Source organism: Galendromus occidentalis, unplaced genomic scaffold (assembly GCF_000255335.2).
Source record: "Galendromus occidentalis unplaced genomic scaffold, Mocc_1.1 scf7180000077470, whole genome shotgun sequence".
Lineage (NCBI taxonomy): Eukaryota > Metazoa > Arthropoda > Arachnida > Mesostigmata > Phytoseiidae > Galendromus > Galendromus occidentalis.
The window spans coordinates 937,537-954,255 of record NW_003805458.1 but is presented as its reverse complement, the minus strand read 5'-3'; the positions used below and the strand labels follow the sequence as shown (position 1 = coordinate 954,255).

The window sequence follows — 16,719 nt, the reverse complement described above, 5'->3', positions numbered from 1 at the left end:
GTTGACGCTCAATTTGCTTGCAAGGGGCCGGTATACGGCTGTCTGGCGGTTGTAAAGCGTGTTCGGGGCGAGGGCTGACTCTGTTCGTCTTCCGTCCGAGGGTGCTTTAGCAAGCCTGCTGAGAGCCTGATGTCTCATACGCCTACGCGATGCGCTCTCAGTTCCCGCTCGTAGATTTTTTTATCGAAGTAGGTACAACGATGAGCTTTCGGAACGATCCGAAAGTTGAGACCGGAGCTTAAATCCCCGCGACGCCCGCCTCGCCCTCCGTTTCGAAGAACATGGATTCGGAGATGTTCGAATAGCTTCATTCGAAAATTGGAATGTTGCGCTTCCCTTCGCATGGAGCTCAGGCAAACCACTCCTGTCGCCTCGTTAGATGTTAATGAACCGCACCGGTCCATGATTCCAGTCGCGACATTGCGGCAGCTGCTAGTGCTAATTAGATTCAAACCTGAAGGCGGCTCGGAGGCGACTCTGATGCCTAGACCCGGAGAGGTCCCCTCATCAGAGCCTGGGAGGGAACCCATCGGTGACCACTGACCACCAAGACTATCTGGCGCTTTCTGGTGCGGATGCCTGTTTGATCTGACCTGAGAAACGTCTAGCGATTTGGCCTTTTCAGCGGCTCTTCCTCGGGATAAAGAGGGAGGAACAAAATGAGACCCGCTAAATAATTCATCCGGCCCTTCAGGACAAAATCAGGCACTTTCTTTCCTGGTCGAGTCTTGAGGGACCTGGACGAGGCATGCAGTGAAGGACTGAAACCGTATCCTACGGACTAGCATTCGAAGAGTCTCTTCAGCGATTCCCGAGAGTTCTCTCGGGGGTCAGGGTGACCGAGCGCGGCAGCTTTCCCACACGAGGTATAATATCGGTCGCGAAGGAAGTTCAACGTATGGAACCTAATTTTATCACCTGCTACATATCGATACAAAACAGAAGGTGGCTCCGGTGTCGCGAGTTCACTGCGCCTCAGTGACGTGCATCGAACCATTTCCGTACGAGAGGGAGGAATTGAAAGACAAAAATCATCGTTTCTCGTCTCGTTCATCATCTTTTCGAGAAGGTGAAATTGAAGAGCTCGTTTCACGTTCCTGCCGCTCTGAAGATTTTCGAATCGACGATAAGGCAGAAGAAGAAGCTTCGCGTGGTTCTGGTGATTTAGCGGTGTCGCTATTTCAGCGGTAAAGTTCCCGGCAGGAGCGTTTGTCAGCAATTGGCTCTTTAGGACGGTTCGATCCACGATCTACCCTCCGCTTTGACTTCCGTCTTGTTACATAGCGCGGTGATCAAATGCCTAGCCGTGTTCATAGGACTCCGGCACGGGGGAAAAAACGCGATTCTATCGGTACAAGGATTTCATTCATCAAATCCCGCTCCAATGAACTTCGGAACTTTCCGAGATTCGTTCCAAGTTAGCTTTTGCTCAGCTGTGGAGAAATCTCCGATTCGGTTCCAGGTCATCTATTATGGTCACGTCATTTCGTAAGCCTGGAAAGTATCAAATTGGGGGGAGTCAGAATTGTCCATGTTGTTCCCGGGCATCTTCACTGGAGCGTCACTTGAATATTACGGGTATTCTGCTTGAAATTCGTCTTTTCCGCGAAATTCTCGGTGGTTCGCAACCGTTTCTCGACCGCTGGTTCGTGCGACGACGACTCTGTCGTGTTGCGTCTTGGACAAGATACTCCTTCGCGGTTTGGCAACCTTCAATTCGAGATTTCGAAATTTGCAAGAACATAAGGTATCAGATTCACGGCTCCTTCATCGGAGCGCGAACATGCCTACTGATCTGCTCAAGGCAATAGATTTCTGTATATAGAGCTCTATAAGATACGATTGCCGTATATGTAGTCATATTGAGTCTCGATTAGCATGGATCACTTTTGGCGGAATCCCTCAAGGGCCCGCGTCTCGTCGCGGGCGATCGTCCCATGCGATATGAACATCTTCTGCCCTAACATCGGAGCGCCATTCAACGTTCAAATCCTACATTCTGTAGAATCCCACGACTAGGAGTTCTGCAGGCCGTCCCTAACCTCTTGAACGCATGCCTCCTCGGCCCTCTCGGAAAAACGTATTCGGTGCCTAGCGAATCAGGTCGCTTGACCTAGTACACAAAAAAGGAACGTGCTTGGATTCGGAGTTTTCAGACAACCGGGAGAGCTCGAGGCTCTGTGGACTTTCGAGGGGAAAAGATCCTCTTCCACGTGCCTCCCCATCTTCCTTTCTCCACGGGTACAGCCATCGGCTGAATATCTAGCTAGTTCCTGAGCCGGACCTCTTCGTGATGCGGGGCCGTTTAGGAATCGGGTTCCTAGAACCTCCGAGCCGATTGCCCGTCCAATGTGACTCAAGAGAAGTTCTCTGACACGCTGTTGTCGGCCTGTCGAAAGAGTTGCGATAGGTCGGGGGATGATCAAGAGTTTGTTCACGTGACCACAAGTTTGTCGAAAGCGATCCAAGGGAGCCCACGCGAAAGAACCGACGGATGTCCCAGGGCTCCTGCCGGTTCGGATCCGAGGGCCCGCTCCTTCCTACGGGGAACAGGGAGCGACAGGCAGCATGAGCTATGCCATGCTACGCCGATGCTCGAGCATCCCGGGCTTTCAACGTATATGCCATTCGCTCATTAGCTGCCCGCTCTGCTCCCTCCCAATGGCTCCATCTCCGTCGCAAATCTCGCGAGTGCGATAATCTAGCATCTATACGATTGTGTCAGAAAATATTGGCAGTTCGGCCTCACATTTTGACGTGCGAGGTCCTTCGGCCTGACGTCGTTGAGGAGCAAGCGTAGCTTTCTGTTCGAACGACGATAAATACTCCATCAAAGTGTCACTTCGCAAATTGAGAATCATGTAGTCCGTTGGGTCGAATAAGTCGTGTTCGGCGCCAGATGTCGTGTCGCTGCCGTCTGATTGCCCGTTTCGGGCGACCCCACGCAGCGGACTCCGCGATTCGCTGCAGAAGCGCTACGGCACCCTTCTCACCAACGCCCGGCGAGCGCTCAGTCAAGAAGTCCGCGTAATTCCATGTTCTTCCCGGGAGAAAATCCATCGTGAATTCCATATGATTCCGGTCACACATGGTGTTTATTCCGTGTGAGAAACGTTCCGGCAGGGATCAATATCCATCATTGGTGGAACGCTAGCCGATCGGGTACTGGTCGAGTCGACGCGACGGCCACCCGAGAATGAATCCCTTGACCGTGAGTAATCGCACTCGCGGATATCCGACATCCGAGAAGACCCGAAGCTCCGTCGAGTTGATTCTCGTCTGGCGAAGCACAGGTCGCTCGTCTTGCAAAAAGCAGCTTCGGGCGCCACAAAGCGGCTCACGTACACGCCGGACTTCCGAACGCATCTTCGTGTTTTCCCCCTCGGCGATTTCTGTTAGCGAGCAGGAACGAAAATCCCCGCTGTTTTCCCATTCTCTGTTCCTTGAAAAAGGCAGTCTCTTCTTAACGACAAATTTTATGAGCTCTTAGATGGTTAACAAGGTCCAAGGTTACCGAGAGCGAGCGCGGGCATCCGCGCGACGTGTTCAAAAGACTTCGCGCCACATTGACTGCTCAGCTAATCCGCAGGATTCTGAGCGTATCCAACCGATGGGGGTTATGGGTTTCCGGGAGCTGCTCGTCATTCGTGAGGGGGATTCCGGAAATAATCAATTAAATTCCTCAGAACGGTCAACTCCCATTGCGCTTTCTCTAACATGTCTCTTCTTTATCGATTCCAGCGCCTTTTCGGCACGAAGAAGCGTCTTGTGGTAGACGCTAGCCCCGCATACGAGGCCCAGAGCACGACTCCGTCCGAACTGACCCTTTTCCCGAATACGCCACCCCTGTCCCTCAACGCGGGCGGGCTCTGCGGTGATCACGAGGTCACTTTCGAACCGCTGCCTAAGATCTACTCCCGTCCACAAGGTCAATCCAAGAGACCTCGCGACGTCGAACGCGTCAAACTGGATCAAGCTCAGATTCTGAAACCAGCTTACTTCGAACAACGACTGGACCGAAACTCCAAGAGATGCGACTGGTTCGGTAAGTGAAAATTTGGAATAATGGGGATGATCGATAGAATACCGTGAGAATTTGATGTGAAAATTCACTACGAGATAATGGGCGTGAAGGCGGAAAGTCAACGGAAATGCTCCTACGGGTAAGACGTTTCCCTGCCGATTCCAATTTTCGGTCTAGAACGCTGCTCACCGATGAGTGTTCTCACGCGTTCGAAGTACCTACGTAGATATTCGACGAGAAGGCTCTGGCTCGCCGATTTCTACGAATCTTGAAAGAAATTCAGTCCGACTCTGACTGGGCTGAAACCACGAATGGATGCTCGCTGTGAAAACAGCGGTTGACGCATCGGAGCAGAAAGCACAAGCCATAAAATGCTTTATCCTTTTAAGAATTACCAACTTTCCCGATTCGTCGCTTGCTCCAACGATAATCGTTTGCGGGGCAGAATGAAAGTTCGGCGTCCGCCGACGACTCCGCGATCTCGGAATCGAGGCGCTGTTCCGTTCCAGCGAGGGGTTAGAATTCGGCTCGGAAAACAGAGATAGAGAAGCGGTTCCGAGGTCAGATACTCGCTGCACTGGAGGCAGCAGAAACTCATTTTCCGAGTGTCTGCGGAAGCGATCCACGCAACTTGGAGGGATGCGACTCAAATCGATCCGCGTTTCGCACCGTCTCCGTATCTGATCGCATGCAGTGCCATCAACATTCGGTCCTTCACCGATTCGACAGTCGAAAAAGCTCTCGCGTTGAACGATTGAGATTCTCGACTCGGGCGCGTCATCTAGGTATCGACTTCTTCGAGATTCATCGCTCACCGAGAGATCGCGACAAAAAAGTCGGCTCGCTATGCGTGCTCATATCCTCTGATCAGTGTCGGATCCAGCTGAACCGGCGTTCGAGGGCAAACCGACGGGAATCTCGCCCGCGTTCAGAGGGACGGGGTGCCGAGACGAATCCAAAATCGCGCCTCTTGGAGCTCCTCATCTCTCTCTAGGAATCGTCCTTTTTCGGTGTGATCGAGCGAATCTCCGTCCCTCGGAGCCTTGCCCGGGGACACCCGGGTTCCCACCCCTCTCCCTCGCCTAGATCAATCAGAGCCTGCGATATTTCGGCTACATCGATTGAGCTGCTGAATTTCTCGCGAAGGAAACCCTCACTCGCGGACTACAGCGTCGAGCATTCTGACAGCAGCGGAATCGAGGGGAAGGACTTCACGAGTTGGTCCAAGAAAATATGTCCGAACGATAGGGAAACATGCTCCCTGCGGGACCTACATCCCCGCTTCCTCCAGTTTGACAACGAGGCCTAGAGGCCAAAGTCCGGAGGGTGTATTCTCTGCACTCTCTTTTTGATGAGAATGTAGGAATAATAAATTTCAGTCTGCGGGCTGACAAGCTGTCACGGGAGAATGCCACCAACCTCACTCGAGAGGAAGCCAGCGCGAGCTCTCTTTTTTAATCTTTCTCGCATATCGAGTATTTCTGGCCTTCAACGTATTTTGATAGCTAATCACTGTTACTGGCCGATCACTTCGCTACATATCGTCCTCACGGGTCGATCCATCGAATCATGGGGCTTGCGCTCGCGCCAAAAGGAGGCGACCCGACTTGTGAGCGCAGAAACATTTCCGGGTAAATTGAATCAGAGTGAATTTAATTCTAATTAATGGGAGGTCTATCAGGCAAATACGCGAAGGGCTGACTGGGATGGTTCGATTGGGCTCTGAATGCAGGTCTTCCCGGTCGAAAAGATGTCAAATGCCAATCAGCGACAGCGAGCGTCGTCAACGTCGGTTCGAAACTTCTTCTGCCAGGTTCTGGTCAACGGCGTCTTTTCGCTGAGCGGGAAGACCTTATCCCCGCGACAGCGCAGCGTCGGAGAAAGCGTCACTCAGCAGAAGAAAATGGCGACCCGACACATTCTAGCACTAACTGACCGTTTGGTGAACGACCGCCTGACAGCCGACGACGACCGGCGTTGTCTGTCGTTGCCGCCGCGCCGTGGTTGTCTTCACCGAGAAATGACAGCTTGATTCACTTAACGGGAGTTATTGCCTTACGTTGCCGGTCCAGTATCTTGTCACAGACGTCACGGCGACCCGCCGAGGTGGAGTCGGTGACGTCGCTGCGTTTCGAAGTGCAAATGACAGCTGAAAGGAAACGGCGGCGATCCGAAGATCGTGCATCGGCGGGAGTAACCCGGGCGGGCGCGCGTATCGGGTGCTCTGTTCCTGATTCGGATGTCTCGTTCGCAGCAAAATCGACTAATGTGTCGCCCATGAAATATTCCCACGAGAGGGGAGGACTTTTCTGCTCATCGAGCATCGTAGATATGAAATGTCGCCAGAAAGAAATTCCCGACTGCGGCTTCGGTGCTGGAAGACCTCGATCGAAGACGGGCCGAGCAAGGGTGACGTTTGCCTTTGTTCTTCGCTACCCGAAAACTGCTGCTCACTGTGAGTGAAACGGGGGAAGTTTTCCGTTCAAGAGCTCCGGAGCTGAGAGAAAATTTCGAATGCTCGCTTGTTTCCCTGTCGCTCAGGACGTCGATGCCTAAGGGAATATTTCCAGTGGAGCAGCCGGACGGCATTTCCTGCGCGACGCGTCGAAAACGACACCGTTCAAGCTGAGAGCCTCCGAAGCTTGTTTCGAAACGTAACAACGAGGAAGGAAGAAAAGAACACAGGGAGGGGAGAGTAAGGAAGGAAGCAAGCGAGCGGCACTTTGAAGTTCCACTGACTGAGTCCGATCGGGAGCTTCCACTATTCGTGAGCTCGCTAGCTGACGTAATGTCCCGACAAAAGCGTCCGACGACGATGCCCCACCCGTTTTTTTCGTCCTTTTGTATCACAAGCTTAGCGAAAACATATCCATGTCTCTGATGCGATACTTCAATCACCCAACGCCTAGACACGCGGGAACGAATTAGGGGACTGAAAATGAGAAAGAATGCGGTCGTCTCATTTCACAATTCGGTGGGAGGTTCTGCACAGGGCTTTCGGGACGACCCGCGAGAATTCACCCCGTGCTTCGGCGAGGAAACTGTTGCATCAATCTGGGCGATCTCGACTCCGAATCCCTCGGAATGAGCAATTGAGTGGGGCCTTCGGAGAAACTTTGGAGCTGCATCAATCCGCGGCTGGGTTCCGGGGAAGCACCTTCCCGAGGCGGAGCGGGAAGGCTAAGCATCGTTAATTTCTCGCTCTCGCGCTCCTGGAGCGGAAACTTGACTGGAGTCCTGGCGCTTGCCATGGCTCAGTCTAGAACGCTAGTTGGCAGATGAGCTATATCTCAGTCAGTGGCAAGTTGAATTACCGAAGCCCGGCCCTCAGACAGCGGCGGCAGCGACTGCGGTACGGCGCGATGGGCAGGAAGACTTCACGAGTCGACCAGCTGATTAATGAACGCATGAGAAGTAGCTCCCCCATGTTCCGGATCTGGAAATTCGGGCTGGGAGGAGGGAGGGAGAACTTGTCCGGAGAATCTTCACTCCTGATCCCGTTGCATTCTCCATCAGCCGATCAGCCGGCTGTAACGGCTCAGTAACCGACAGAGGAAAACCCTTCTCGGCCCGGGATCGTGTTTTCGATAAGCGGAATTCACATAGATATCTATCAGATGCGGATGTGGAAGGATGTCGGCGGGAACAACACCGCGACTTGACACCACTATCCGGCACCGGTATTGTCCCGGTGCGAAGAGTTCTGTCTCGCGTCTTCGATCTGCGACGTCAAGTCATCATGGGCTTTCCATCTACCGATCCAAGCGGTCCCAATCGTTTGTTCCACCACGACCCGAAACGAAAAGCTGGGAAGCGATTCATGGACGAGCGGCAGAAGGAAGAAGAGCATCTCACTCTAGCAGAAACTGTTTCAATGCGACTGAAGTCGGCGAAAACGAAGTCCGTTCTGCGTTTGGCGGCCACGGCTTCTGTTTTCCATGAGCGCTCTGTTTTAGCCACCGCTTCTGACCGACCAACGCTTCAAGACGCTTCGCCGAACGGGGGCGGTCGGCGTCACGCATTCATGTCGATCCACTCAAGTAATTTTTTGGGTGTACGTGACGTAATTTTCTGCTGCTCCCTCAGTCTTGTTGGCCTACCTACTCATGAACAGCCCGCCGCTGCTCTATTTGTTCGCTGGTTTGTTGTGGGTGCGCTGCGTCTTTCTTGTTGTCTCACTGCGACCCCTCGCTGCGATCCGAAGGTGCCAGGCTGTCTTTTTGATCAGAAACGTCGTTGCTGCCTTTGTCTGACAGGCGGATGAGTGCAGTGTGCGGCACGGCTCACGTGGCGTGCTGCAACTCATCAAGCAGCGACGCGAAGTTGCTCCGGCCGGATCAGAGACCTTCGATATGTACATATGTCGGATGCTTGACAGAATAAAGTTGAGGTGATAGCCAATCCCTTAAACGCAGGTGGGATAGCGATGCCTAGCCTCACAAGATGCTGCCGAGGAATTAGCGCGCCGGTCTCTCGGAGAGAAGGCCCAAATTTCAGCTAGAATCTGCCTCTCCTGCGGATCGACTATGGAGAAACTGCACTCCGATGTTTTATGAGAAAATGTTCACCCCCCCCGGCTGATACGTCTCGGCGAGGATCTTGTCCTCGTCTGCCAAGCGACCCCTAGAAGTCTATGAAGATCCTCGATACCTGAGCCAGCAATCGGATTAATGCTCTGAGTTTCCCGGGACGATGGCTAGCAACTGCTCGACGGCTTTTGAAAAATCCAGCCGACGATTCTAGTCGAAGGGCGTGGCTCTTCCTCGACTGATTTTGGTAGAGGTTCGAGTCTGCTCCAGGAGACGCCGCTGGAACCTTTCTGAAGCCCGATCGAAGTTCGACGAAAGTCTAGAGGATAGCGTCGTGGCGGCGGGATCTTTTCCATGGTACAGCGTCGGACAGAGGTTCCACGAACAAAAAGCGAAATCGCTGACAGTTCCATTGTCAGGCTTGAAAAGGGACACGTATAACGGTCAATCGACAAAATTCAGCCCAGCTCGCCATGAGCGGGACTCCGTGTCGGGCGGACGTGTTTCCGATCTAATTGAAGCCGTAAGCGACCCCTCGTGCTCTAATGGTGCAATGATCCATGGTAGTATCCGCGGGACAGCGTTGAAGGATGCTCCGGGCTGAGGAATCTTATATATTCTGCCAGACCTACCGCACGCAAGGTACTGAATCTGCTGAATCATGGCGCAAACCTACGTTCCGCGGTGATCTGGAAGATTCACAGTTACACTGACTGTGACTGACGACAGAGTTTCGCAAAGAAATGACACCAGCAAAATAAGAGCGTTACGCTCACAGGATTTCTCCGAAGCGACCCTGAAGCGGCGATACGCTCACCGCTCGCTAAACAACGACGCCGAGGCAAGTCGCTGGTCAGCAGGTCCGAGACGAAAGGGCGACGCATTACAAACATTGCCCTAGTCGGAGATACCCGCTCTGAGCTCTCCGGATTGACATCGAATGACGGTGGGAGGCATCGCATCACTTTCTATGGTGAGCGGGCAGGCGGGTGGTCGGTCAGGTGGGCGGATTGCCTAGTCGACCGGGTGAATGACTGACTGCGGTCTGAGCCACTTGACAAACGGACTATAATGGCAGCGAGTTCCTGTTCCTCGGCAACCCTCATATTCTTCCAGAGTTGATACAACGAAGCGGGAAACGCTGAAAGCAAAAGCCGATGGCTCCTTGACAGATGTTCAATCTGACCCAAGCAGCGCGAGATAAGAAGAGACCTCTCAGGAGGAAGCGAGTGTCACTGTTCCAGCAAGCCTTTGACGAAGTTCCCCCCTCAAAGCGATCGTTTCCGATGTATCCATCAATCGGCCGGTCGGTCGCTTGCTCAATCAATCACTCAATCAATTCGTGTGGCATCCGATGCGCCTCCCGTATCGATTCTGGACGATGTCATCGATGCGCGCCATCGCTCGGACCATTGTTGTCCACTGTCGTCGCGGTGGCCGCTTTTGTTGATTCCATTCTTGCTGTCGTCGTTGTTGTTGTTGTTGATTCCCAGCTGAGTTTCAATCCGATTCGCTCTTCGATCCGAACTACCGCTGGGGCTACGAAGAACGCCGAAGTTTCAGCTGGATGGGCAAACAGTTCGGTGGCCGAACACTTTATTGTTGCAGCGACCCTTCGGGACGTTCCTCCGTCGGGAAAGGTCGCAGAGCCCATTGGAATTCTCCTGTTCGGCCTTTGTTCACTTTGTCCGATGATCGTTTGAAGATGCAGCTGACAATCCAGCATCTTTCCATGATTTACGATGCGGTTTTCTCTATACACGGTATCGTCCACTGTGGAAGTATCCTGCCCCCTGTGTACCGTAGCGTGGGAATATTATCCGCGAATCCAAGTCGAAGCGGTCAGTACGGTTGAACAATAGCTCGAATGGACCCACTTTGAATTTTGGTGCGATCTTGCTTTCGACCAAGCGCGTTCGATTCTAGAAAAAGGCAGAGCTCGCGACTCCGATCAGTCTCAGAGCAAGTCAATCAATCAGTTTCCATCGAAGAGCCTTCTGCCGCGTCCCATCGTTACAATCAATGAATGAACGATCCGTTCCCTCTTCTCGTCTTTCCCTGTAAGTCGCACATTTTTCGATAACGGCGATTCCGATCCACTCGGTCACGAGGGAGAATGGAATCGGTGTCTGGGACAGAACGGAGAGATTCGATTTGACGGCGTCGTCATCGTCGCAGCAGCCGTCATTCGTTTCCATGTTTCTGTTGTGTGGTTGCTGCTGCTGCTGTTATGGGACAGCCGGGCGGGCAAGCATGGTTTTCTTTTACGACCATTCGGAACGATCGACCGATTGGATGCTCGAGGAGAGGAATTGATTGAGGACTTGTGGAAGGGAACGCTTGTTTTTGAAAAATCTAGAGCTCCGGCTTCTTACCCGTGTGCCGCTACTGCCACCGCCGCGACCAGCGAAGAACAATCTGTTCCAGTCGGGACCGTCGACTCAGCCACCGTGCTCACGAAAGAATCATAACGTGAGAGGAAAGCTTCGCATGCGCGAGAAGAGAAGCAAACGCTGCTGCAGGGATTCTTGAGAAAAAGCCGTTGGAAAATGATTAGCTGAGGCTCGATATCGCCACGGGTGCTCTAGAGACGTCAAGCTCGTGGCCCTCGGCTCATCCATTCCGCGCGCTTAAAAATATCTCTGGTCGTAATGCCGATGTCTGGGTGCTCACGTTGTGTTTCAGAAAAAGTATTGCGAAGCGTTCCTCCCTCAATGATTCCCCACCTGTCCTACGTTTCGACACTCCGAGCCTGACGGCTCGAGCGTCGTCGGATTCGTGAAGCGTTTTGTGGTCACGTCCCTGAATTAGCGGTCGCGTTGCGGCGACCGACCTCTATTCGCTCCAGATAATCTATCTCTTCAAGAACGAATCGAATCCCGTTCTGAATTTCGTTCAAGGTCGAGTCTCGCTCGCGTTAGCGGCCGCAAAAGACTCTCACTTTCCCGAGTGAGTTACTGCTCTGATCCAAACACTCTGAATGCGATTTCCTCTCACGAGAGAAGAGGCAGTTTTCGGAGATTCGTGCCGGTCAGTGGCAACGCTCGCTATTTGACGCGTTTAGGGTGCGGAAGCCGTCGCTCATCAGCTTCGGTTTCGACATTCGGAGAGGCGATGCTTTCTGCCGCAGGATCTTCTAACCATCAGCTGGACCTGACTAGATAATTAATCCAATTTCCCATGCTCCGGAAATTAAAGGCACTCGGCACGTTTCACCGTGTCGACTCAATGCCGGGCAGACAGTCCGCGGCGGCGTTGAAGTGAAGGTTGAGATTTCATTGGAGCGGATCGGCCTCATTCACTCATTCAGCGTTTTGAATGAGAAAGTTTTTGAATACAGATTTTAAAGCAGTCAAACGTGAATTAGCCGATTCTACTTATGGATGAGCAATGACCGGAGGAGAAGGCAAGGAAGCATCGAGGAGGAGGAAGAATGCCCGCTAAATATCGGATTGACTACTCGAACCACTGATTCGACGCAAACAAGCTTGTTATTACATCTTGTTCCGAAATGACTTTCCTCAAGCCGAGGCTATTGTGCGACGCCGGCTAGTGAGTCCGTTCTGCAGCTCAGAGCTTTATCTGAGTGAGTCTCCTCGTGCTGGATAAAACATATTTGTTCTTCGGATAATGTGGAAGGCTCTCAGCTGCCGAATCTGGGTCGAATGCTTGGAAGGATATTGAGGGAACACAAAAGAACATATTCACAAACTGGACTCGACATTTACGACTACTGAGAAGAGCGAAGGAAGAAGAGACGCTTCACGATCATAGATGAAATGAGCTGTGAGTCGAGTACAGGTGCGAAGAGCCGACTGACGGACTAACTCACCGACTTTCTTCGCTTTCGACGGATCGTTCGCCCAGCAAACCATCCGAGTGACCCATTGGTAGCAGCGCTGCGCCCGTTCGAGCGGTTCGGCAGTTTTGGTCCTTGGAATGGTCACATCGGAATCCTCTGAGGACGTTCCCAAACGCCCGACATCGGTAGGGAACAGCCGGTGCGACCCAGGGTGGAGGGCTTGAATTCTGGCGTGAACCCTTGAGCTAAGTTTTGAACAACGCAACGGTCCGAGGATGGGTCTTCTTGGCCTGTCTCGGTAGAGAACATCTCTCTGGATCGTTCCGCCCCGCGATCTCTGAGGGACTGGAAAATAATGGCACATCTTGGACCGCAAGCTCTTTCCCCCCCTTCTGCTCTACAGAGATCCTCCGGAGCCAATCGCCCGCGGCTGACAGCTCAATCATTCAGGATGTCCGCTGATACCATTTTCTTCGATTCCCTGCCGCCGCTCGGGCTTGTGCCCCACACCTCGGAGCAGCCGAAAGATACCGATCACAGTTGACAATTTCAATCGCAAGGGGCTTGGGGAGCATGTTGTGATCGGTGTTCCGGAAGACCCTTGACAGTAGGAAACGTCAATGAGCGATTTCGAAACGCTAAAAGAGTTGTCGATGCGGAATCCGCTCAAAATCTAAAATCATCCAAGTCTGAGATATGTGCATGCATCGCTGATCGGAGGCTCTGTAAGATTCACGATTGAGTAATCGCCCCTCGCTTACGTTTTTATTCCTCACTATAACGCCCGGTCGAAAGTGGTGCTTCGCGCCCGTTTCTCAGAGCTGCAATCGTCATGTGGGAGCAGGCTGTAACTCAGATCTCGGCTGATGATAATACTTGGGATGTATAATACATGGCTGTCAAGTGCGCCGCAACTCGTAACTCTGTACTTCTTCTTGCCGTCGCGAATTTGTCGTTGACGTCGCTCGCGAGGGGACGAATTGTTACAGACCAGTCTGGACGCAAGCGAGCAAGCGGACGCGCTACTCAGCGAGCCCCGACAAGCGCGCGACAAGTCAGTCATCCACTCACTGAGACGTCGTTTGGGAGGAAACGTTTTTCGCCGAGAGAACATCCCCACAACCGCGTAGATATCCGAGACGACATTTCGGTGGACTTTCTCGGTATGTTTTTAGCACGGAAAATTTCTCTCCGAAAAGAGGACGACGACTGCGACGTGAAGGATGGCCCTCGCTCATTCAACTCTCGTGCGGGAATCATAGCGCGCAAGCGGGTGGAAAAAAAATAGATGGAAAAGCAGAGCTCCAGGCAAAGAGTATGGATGATGTTCCTCAAAGGGACGAAAGTACTCCCCACCCTGAACCCCAGGAGAGCTTGAAAATCAGCCATCGACGGGTGGTAATGAGTAGGTGGAAAATCAGTTGTTGGGGGCTGCCAGGCCAACCGACCCGACCGTGAGGCGGAATTCAAGGCTGAGCTCAACAATAATTTCCGTGATGCAGGCGGACGAAGGCAGACTAGGCTCGACCTTGCTCGGCAACTTATCAGGCGAGAGCGATCTCCCCCTCTGTGGTAGACATACGATGCTGGATCGAGCTTTCTCCAACAGCGTTACCAGCTCCACTGAGCTGATAGCTTTGGGATATACTCGTCCCTTCGAAGGCCAGGTGGTTCACGGAGCCTCTCGACTCCTCTTTCTAAGGAGAACAACAACAAAGCCGCCAATCAGGGAAATCTTCCGGAAGCCCACACCGAGCCGCCACCAACGGATCCCTCGACTATCAGGATGGAAGAGTTGCTATCAGTCCCAGTCCGGGAGGACTTAACAGAGTGACAATAGAGTTAGACTTGCTTTCACTTGGCCTCTCTCCTCGTCCATCGGAGGAAGACAGTCAACGCGCGCCGCTGTGGCGTCACGGGCGACCGAAGGCTCGACCATTGGCCTTCCCCAACGAGAATTTATTTCGAGCTTAAGGATCGGATCCCCCTTTACCCGGTCAGAGAACGCTGGTTTCGAAACAGCTCGGTGAGCTGTGATTCAGGTGCGAAATGAGATCCTGCACCCCTTGGGAGTTATGGTAACAGCTGAGCTTCTCGACCGGACGCCGTCGCCAGACCAGAAAAAAACGACGGTATTTGAGGTTATTGCGAGGAGGTCGAGGAAAAATAGCCTGTCCAGAATTTTTCTTGTCCCAAACGCGATATTGGTCCGTAACGTCGCGGAAGATCGAATTCCGGGAAATGGTGAGCAGGACCGAAAGGATGGCTCGCCTAATTCGTTCGATCGAAGAATACAAAAATATTTCTAAGCAGAAATTGGCGTAGGTTCCGTAGAAATCCACACTGTACACTGGGTTGAATACAGAGCTTACGGCGCGAGTCGAGCCCGTATCTTTTCCATCATATTCTCCGTGCCGGTCCCTAACGTTGTGCTTCCCTGTCCACTCGACGCCTGAACCCCGGCGAGTGCACAGAGGGCAACAATGAGCGGCGGAGAGTTCCGAAAGAGGAAAAGATTGCTACGACGAGCGAGTAGGAAAAGTTCATTTATCTTCAGGACGACGCTGGTCGGAGGTGGCTCCAAGGACGTGGGAGAGACCGCCCGGCGGTCGCTCGGTCGAGATGGAATCGTGTCCCTTTGGTCCTTCTGGGACGGGGCTTCCAATCTGACGAGGCGGGCGGGTCGACCCTGCCTCGGTCTAGGTATTTTTGAGAGGGCGACTCTTGGGGTAGAGGAATAAGGTAAGACGGTATTCGTAATGGGCGCAACGGCTGAGGGGAACTAGACTCCCTTTGACAAGTTCCTCTGTGCGTCGCATCGAGGCTCTTCGGAGTGGCCTTGCAATCGTAAAATTCGTTGTCCCACAACCTTGTTTGGGCTCGTCTAGTCGCGTGCCCTGCGGCGTCCAATCCAAAAGTCGGACTCTATCTGAAGTTCACGACGATGCTTATTACCGAGCTAGCAGCAAACTTCCCAAATAGAGCGTTCAATGGTATCGATAGATCTTCCAATGAGGAGAACCTCATGTCAAGGAAAACGGACAAAAAAATAGGTTTCCGGAGGGTCATTCTATGATATGGAATTCCATCGACCCGAAAAGGACGGGGCTCTCTAGAAATGAGGATCGGGAAAGGGTCGTCGTCGTCTGTCGTCCCATGTCGGAGGTCACAGCCACTTCACGAATTGACGAGCGAAGGCGAGCGAGACAATGCTCCATCGGCTCATTCGATGCGTCGCCGAAGCAACTATGGAGCATCGAGATTTTCCTTCCGAGTTTCGAGAGAAGGGATCGCGGGTGGCCCAGGAATGAAAACGGATAAAAAATTGAAACAGCACCAAAATCTCTCTACGACGATAAATGCGGATGACGGAGAGTTATCTTCGAGAGACCGGGACGACAGTCTGGGGACTGAGACTGCCTGGGGAAAGGGTCTGAGGGACAAGAATGCTCCACATCCGATAGGAGCTGCCTGATTGCTCCGAATCGTAGAGCAGCGCCGCGCCGCCGGTCGCCCCGTTGAAAAATATGCTCCACCACGTAGAGCGCACTCGGTCGCGATTGCTGCCCCGCTCCAAGTCTAGGATCTATCGAGAGTTGGCCAAGAGCCATTCAGCGCGGGATTCTCCATTCGAATCGCTCAAACGGATATATATCCAAAGATCGTCGCTCAGAGACCGGCACCAGTCTGAAAAAGTGTGCTCTCTCCGGAACCGAATACAGTCTCGGAGGAAACGCTCACTGCTGCGCAAGAATAATTTTCGTCCCTCTAAGGGCGGGAATGGAACGATCTCGTGAAACCTTCGCGAGCGATTCCCGAAACAATCAACTTCTCACTGCATCAAAAACAACTCGTCTTGGATCGATCGAAGGTCGAAGACCCAAGACCTTCGCTAGGCCCTCTCGGCTTACCTACCTAGTTATTCAACTCCAGCGAGGCAGGAACGATTGTCAGCACCTCGACGGGATGCAGGGCCCAGATCGCGGGTCAGTCCCGCGCAGCTCACCGCAGAGACAAAGACTGCGAAAATGCCCTAGGTCCGGGTATCACGCTGTTGGAATCGCTGCAGAGATCTCTCCCGCGTGATATGCTTGAGAGGTCTCTCTCGGAACCTTCTTTCTCAGCTGGAAGCTTTGCCTCTTTCCGCGCTCCTTTCAAATTCACAATGGATCCAGAAGGGGACGAAGGGGAGCCTCACTGATTGTAGACTCCATTCAACATGTCTGGCTGGAAGCAGCTCCGTATTTTTAGAAGCAGTCATAATCGCCACGGCGCGGCGGACGCAGTGTCGCCCTACGGTCTACGACGATCTCAGTCAGTCTACTGAATAGATGATATCCGGGGGCATATTCATCGGCTCCGCT

General features: G+C 52.9%; 1 protein-coding gene across 1 annotated transcript in view; it reads left to right on the top strand.

Moving 5' to 3' along the window:
* Positions 1 to 16,719, top strand: part of LOC100904516 (serine/threonine-protein kinase LMTK2) — a 29,608-nt gene that overhangs the window by 2,894 nt on the left and 9,995 nt on the right. The window contains exon 2 of the mRNA XM_003744561.3: positions 3,742 to 4,045. Within this exon, the coding sequence (XP_003744609.3) occupies positions 3,742 to 4,045 (304 nt within the window). The remainder of the gene's footprint in view (positions 1 to 3,741; positions 4,046 to 16,719) is intronic.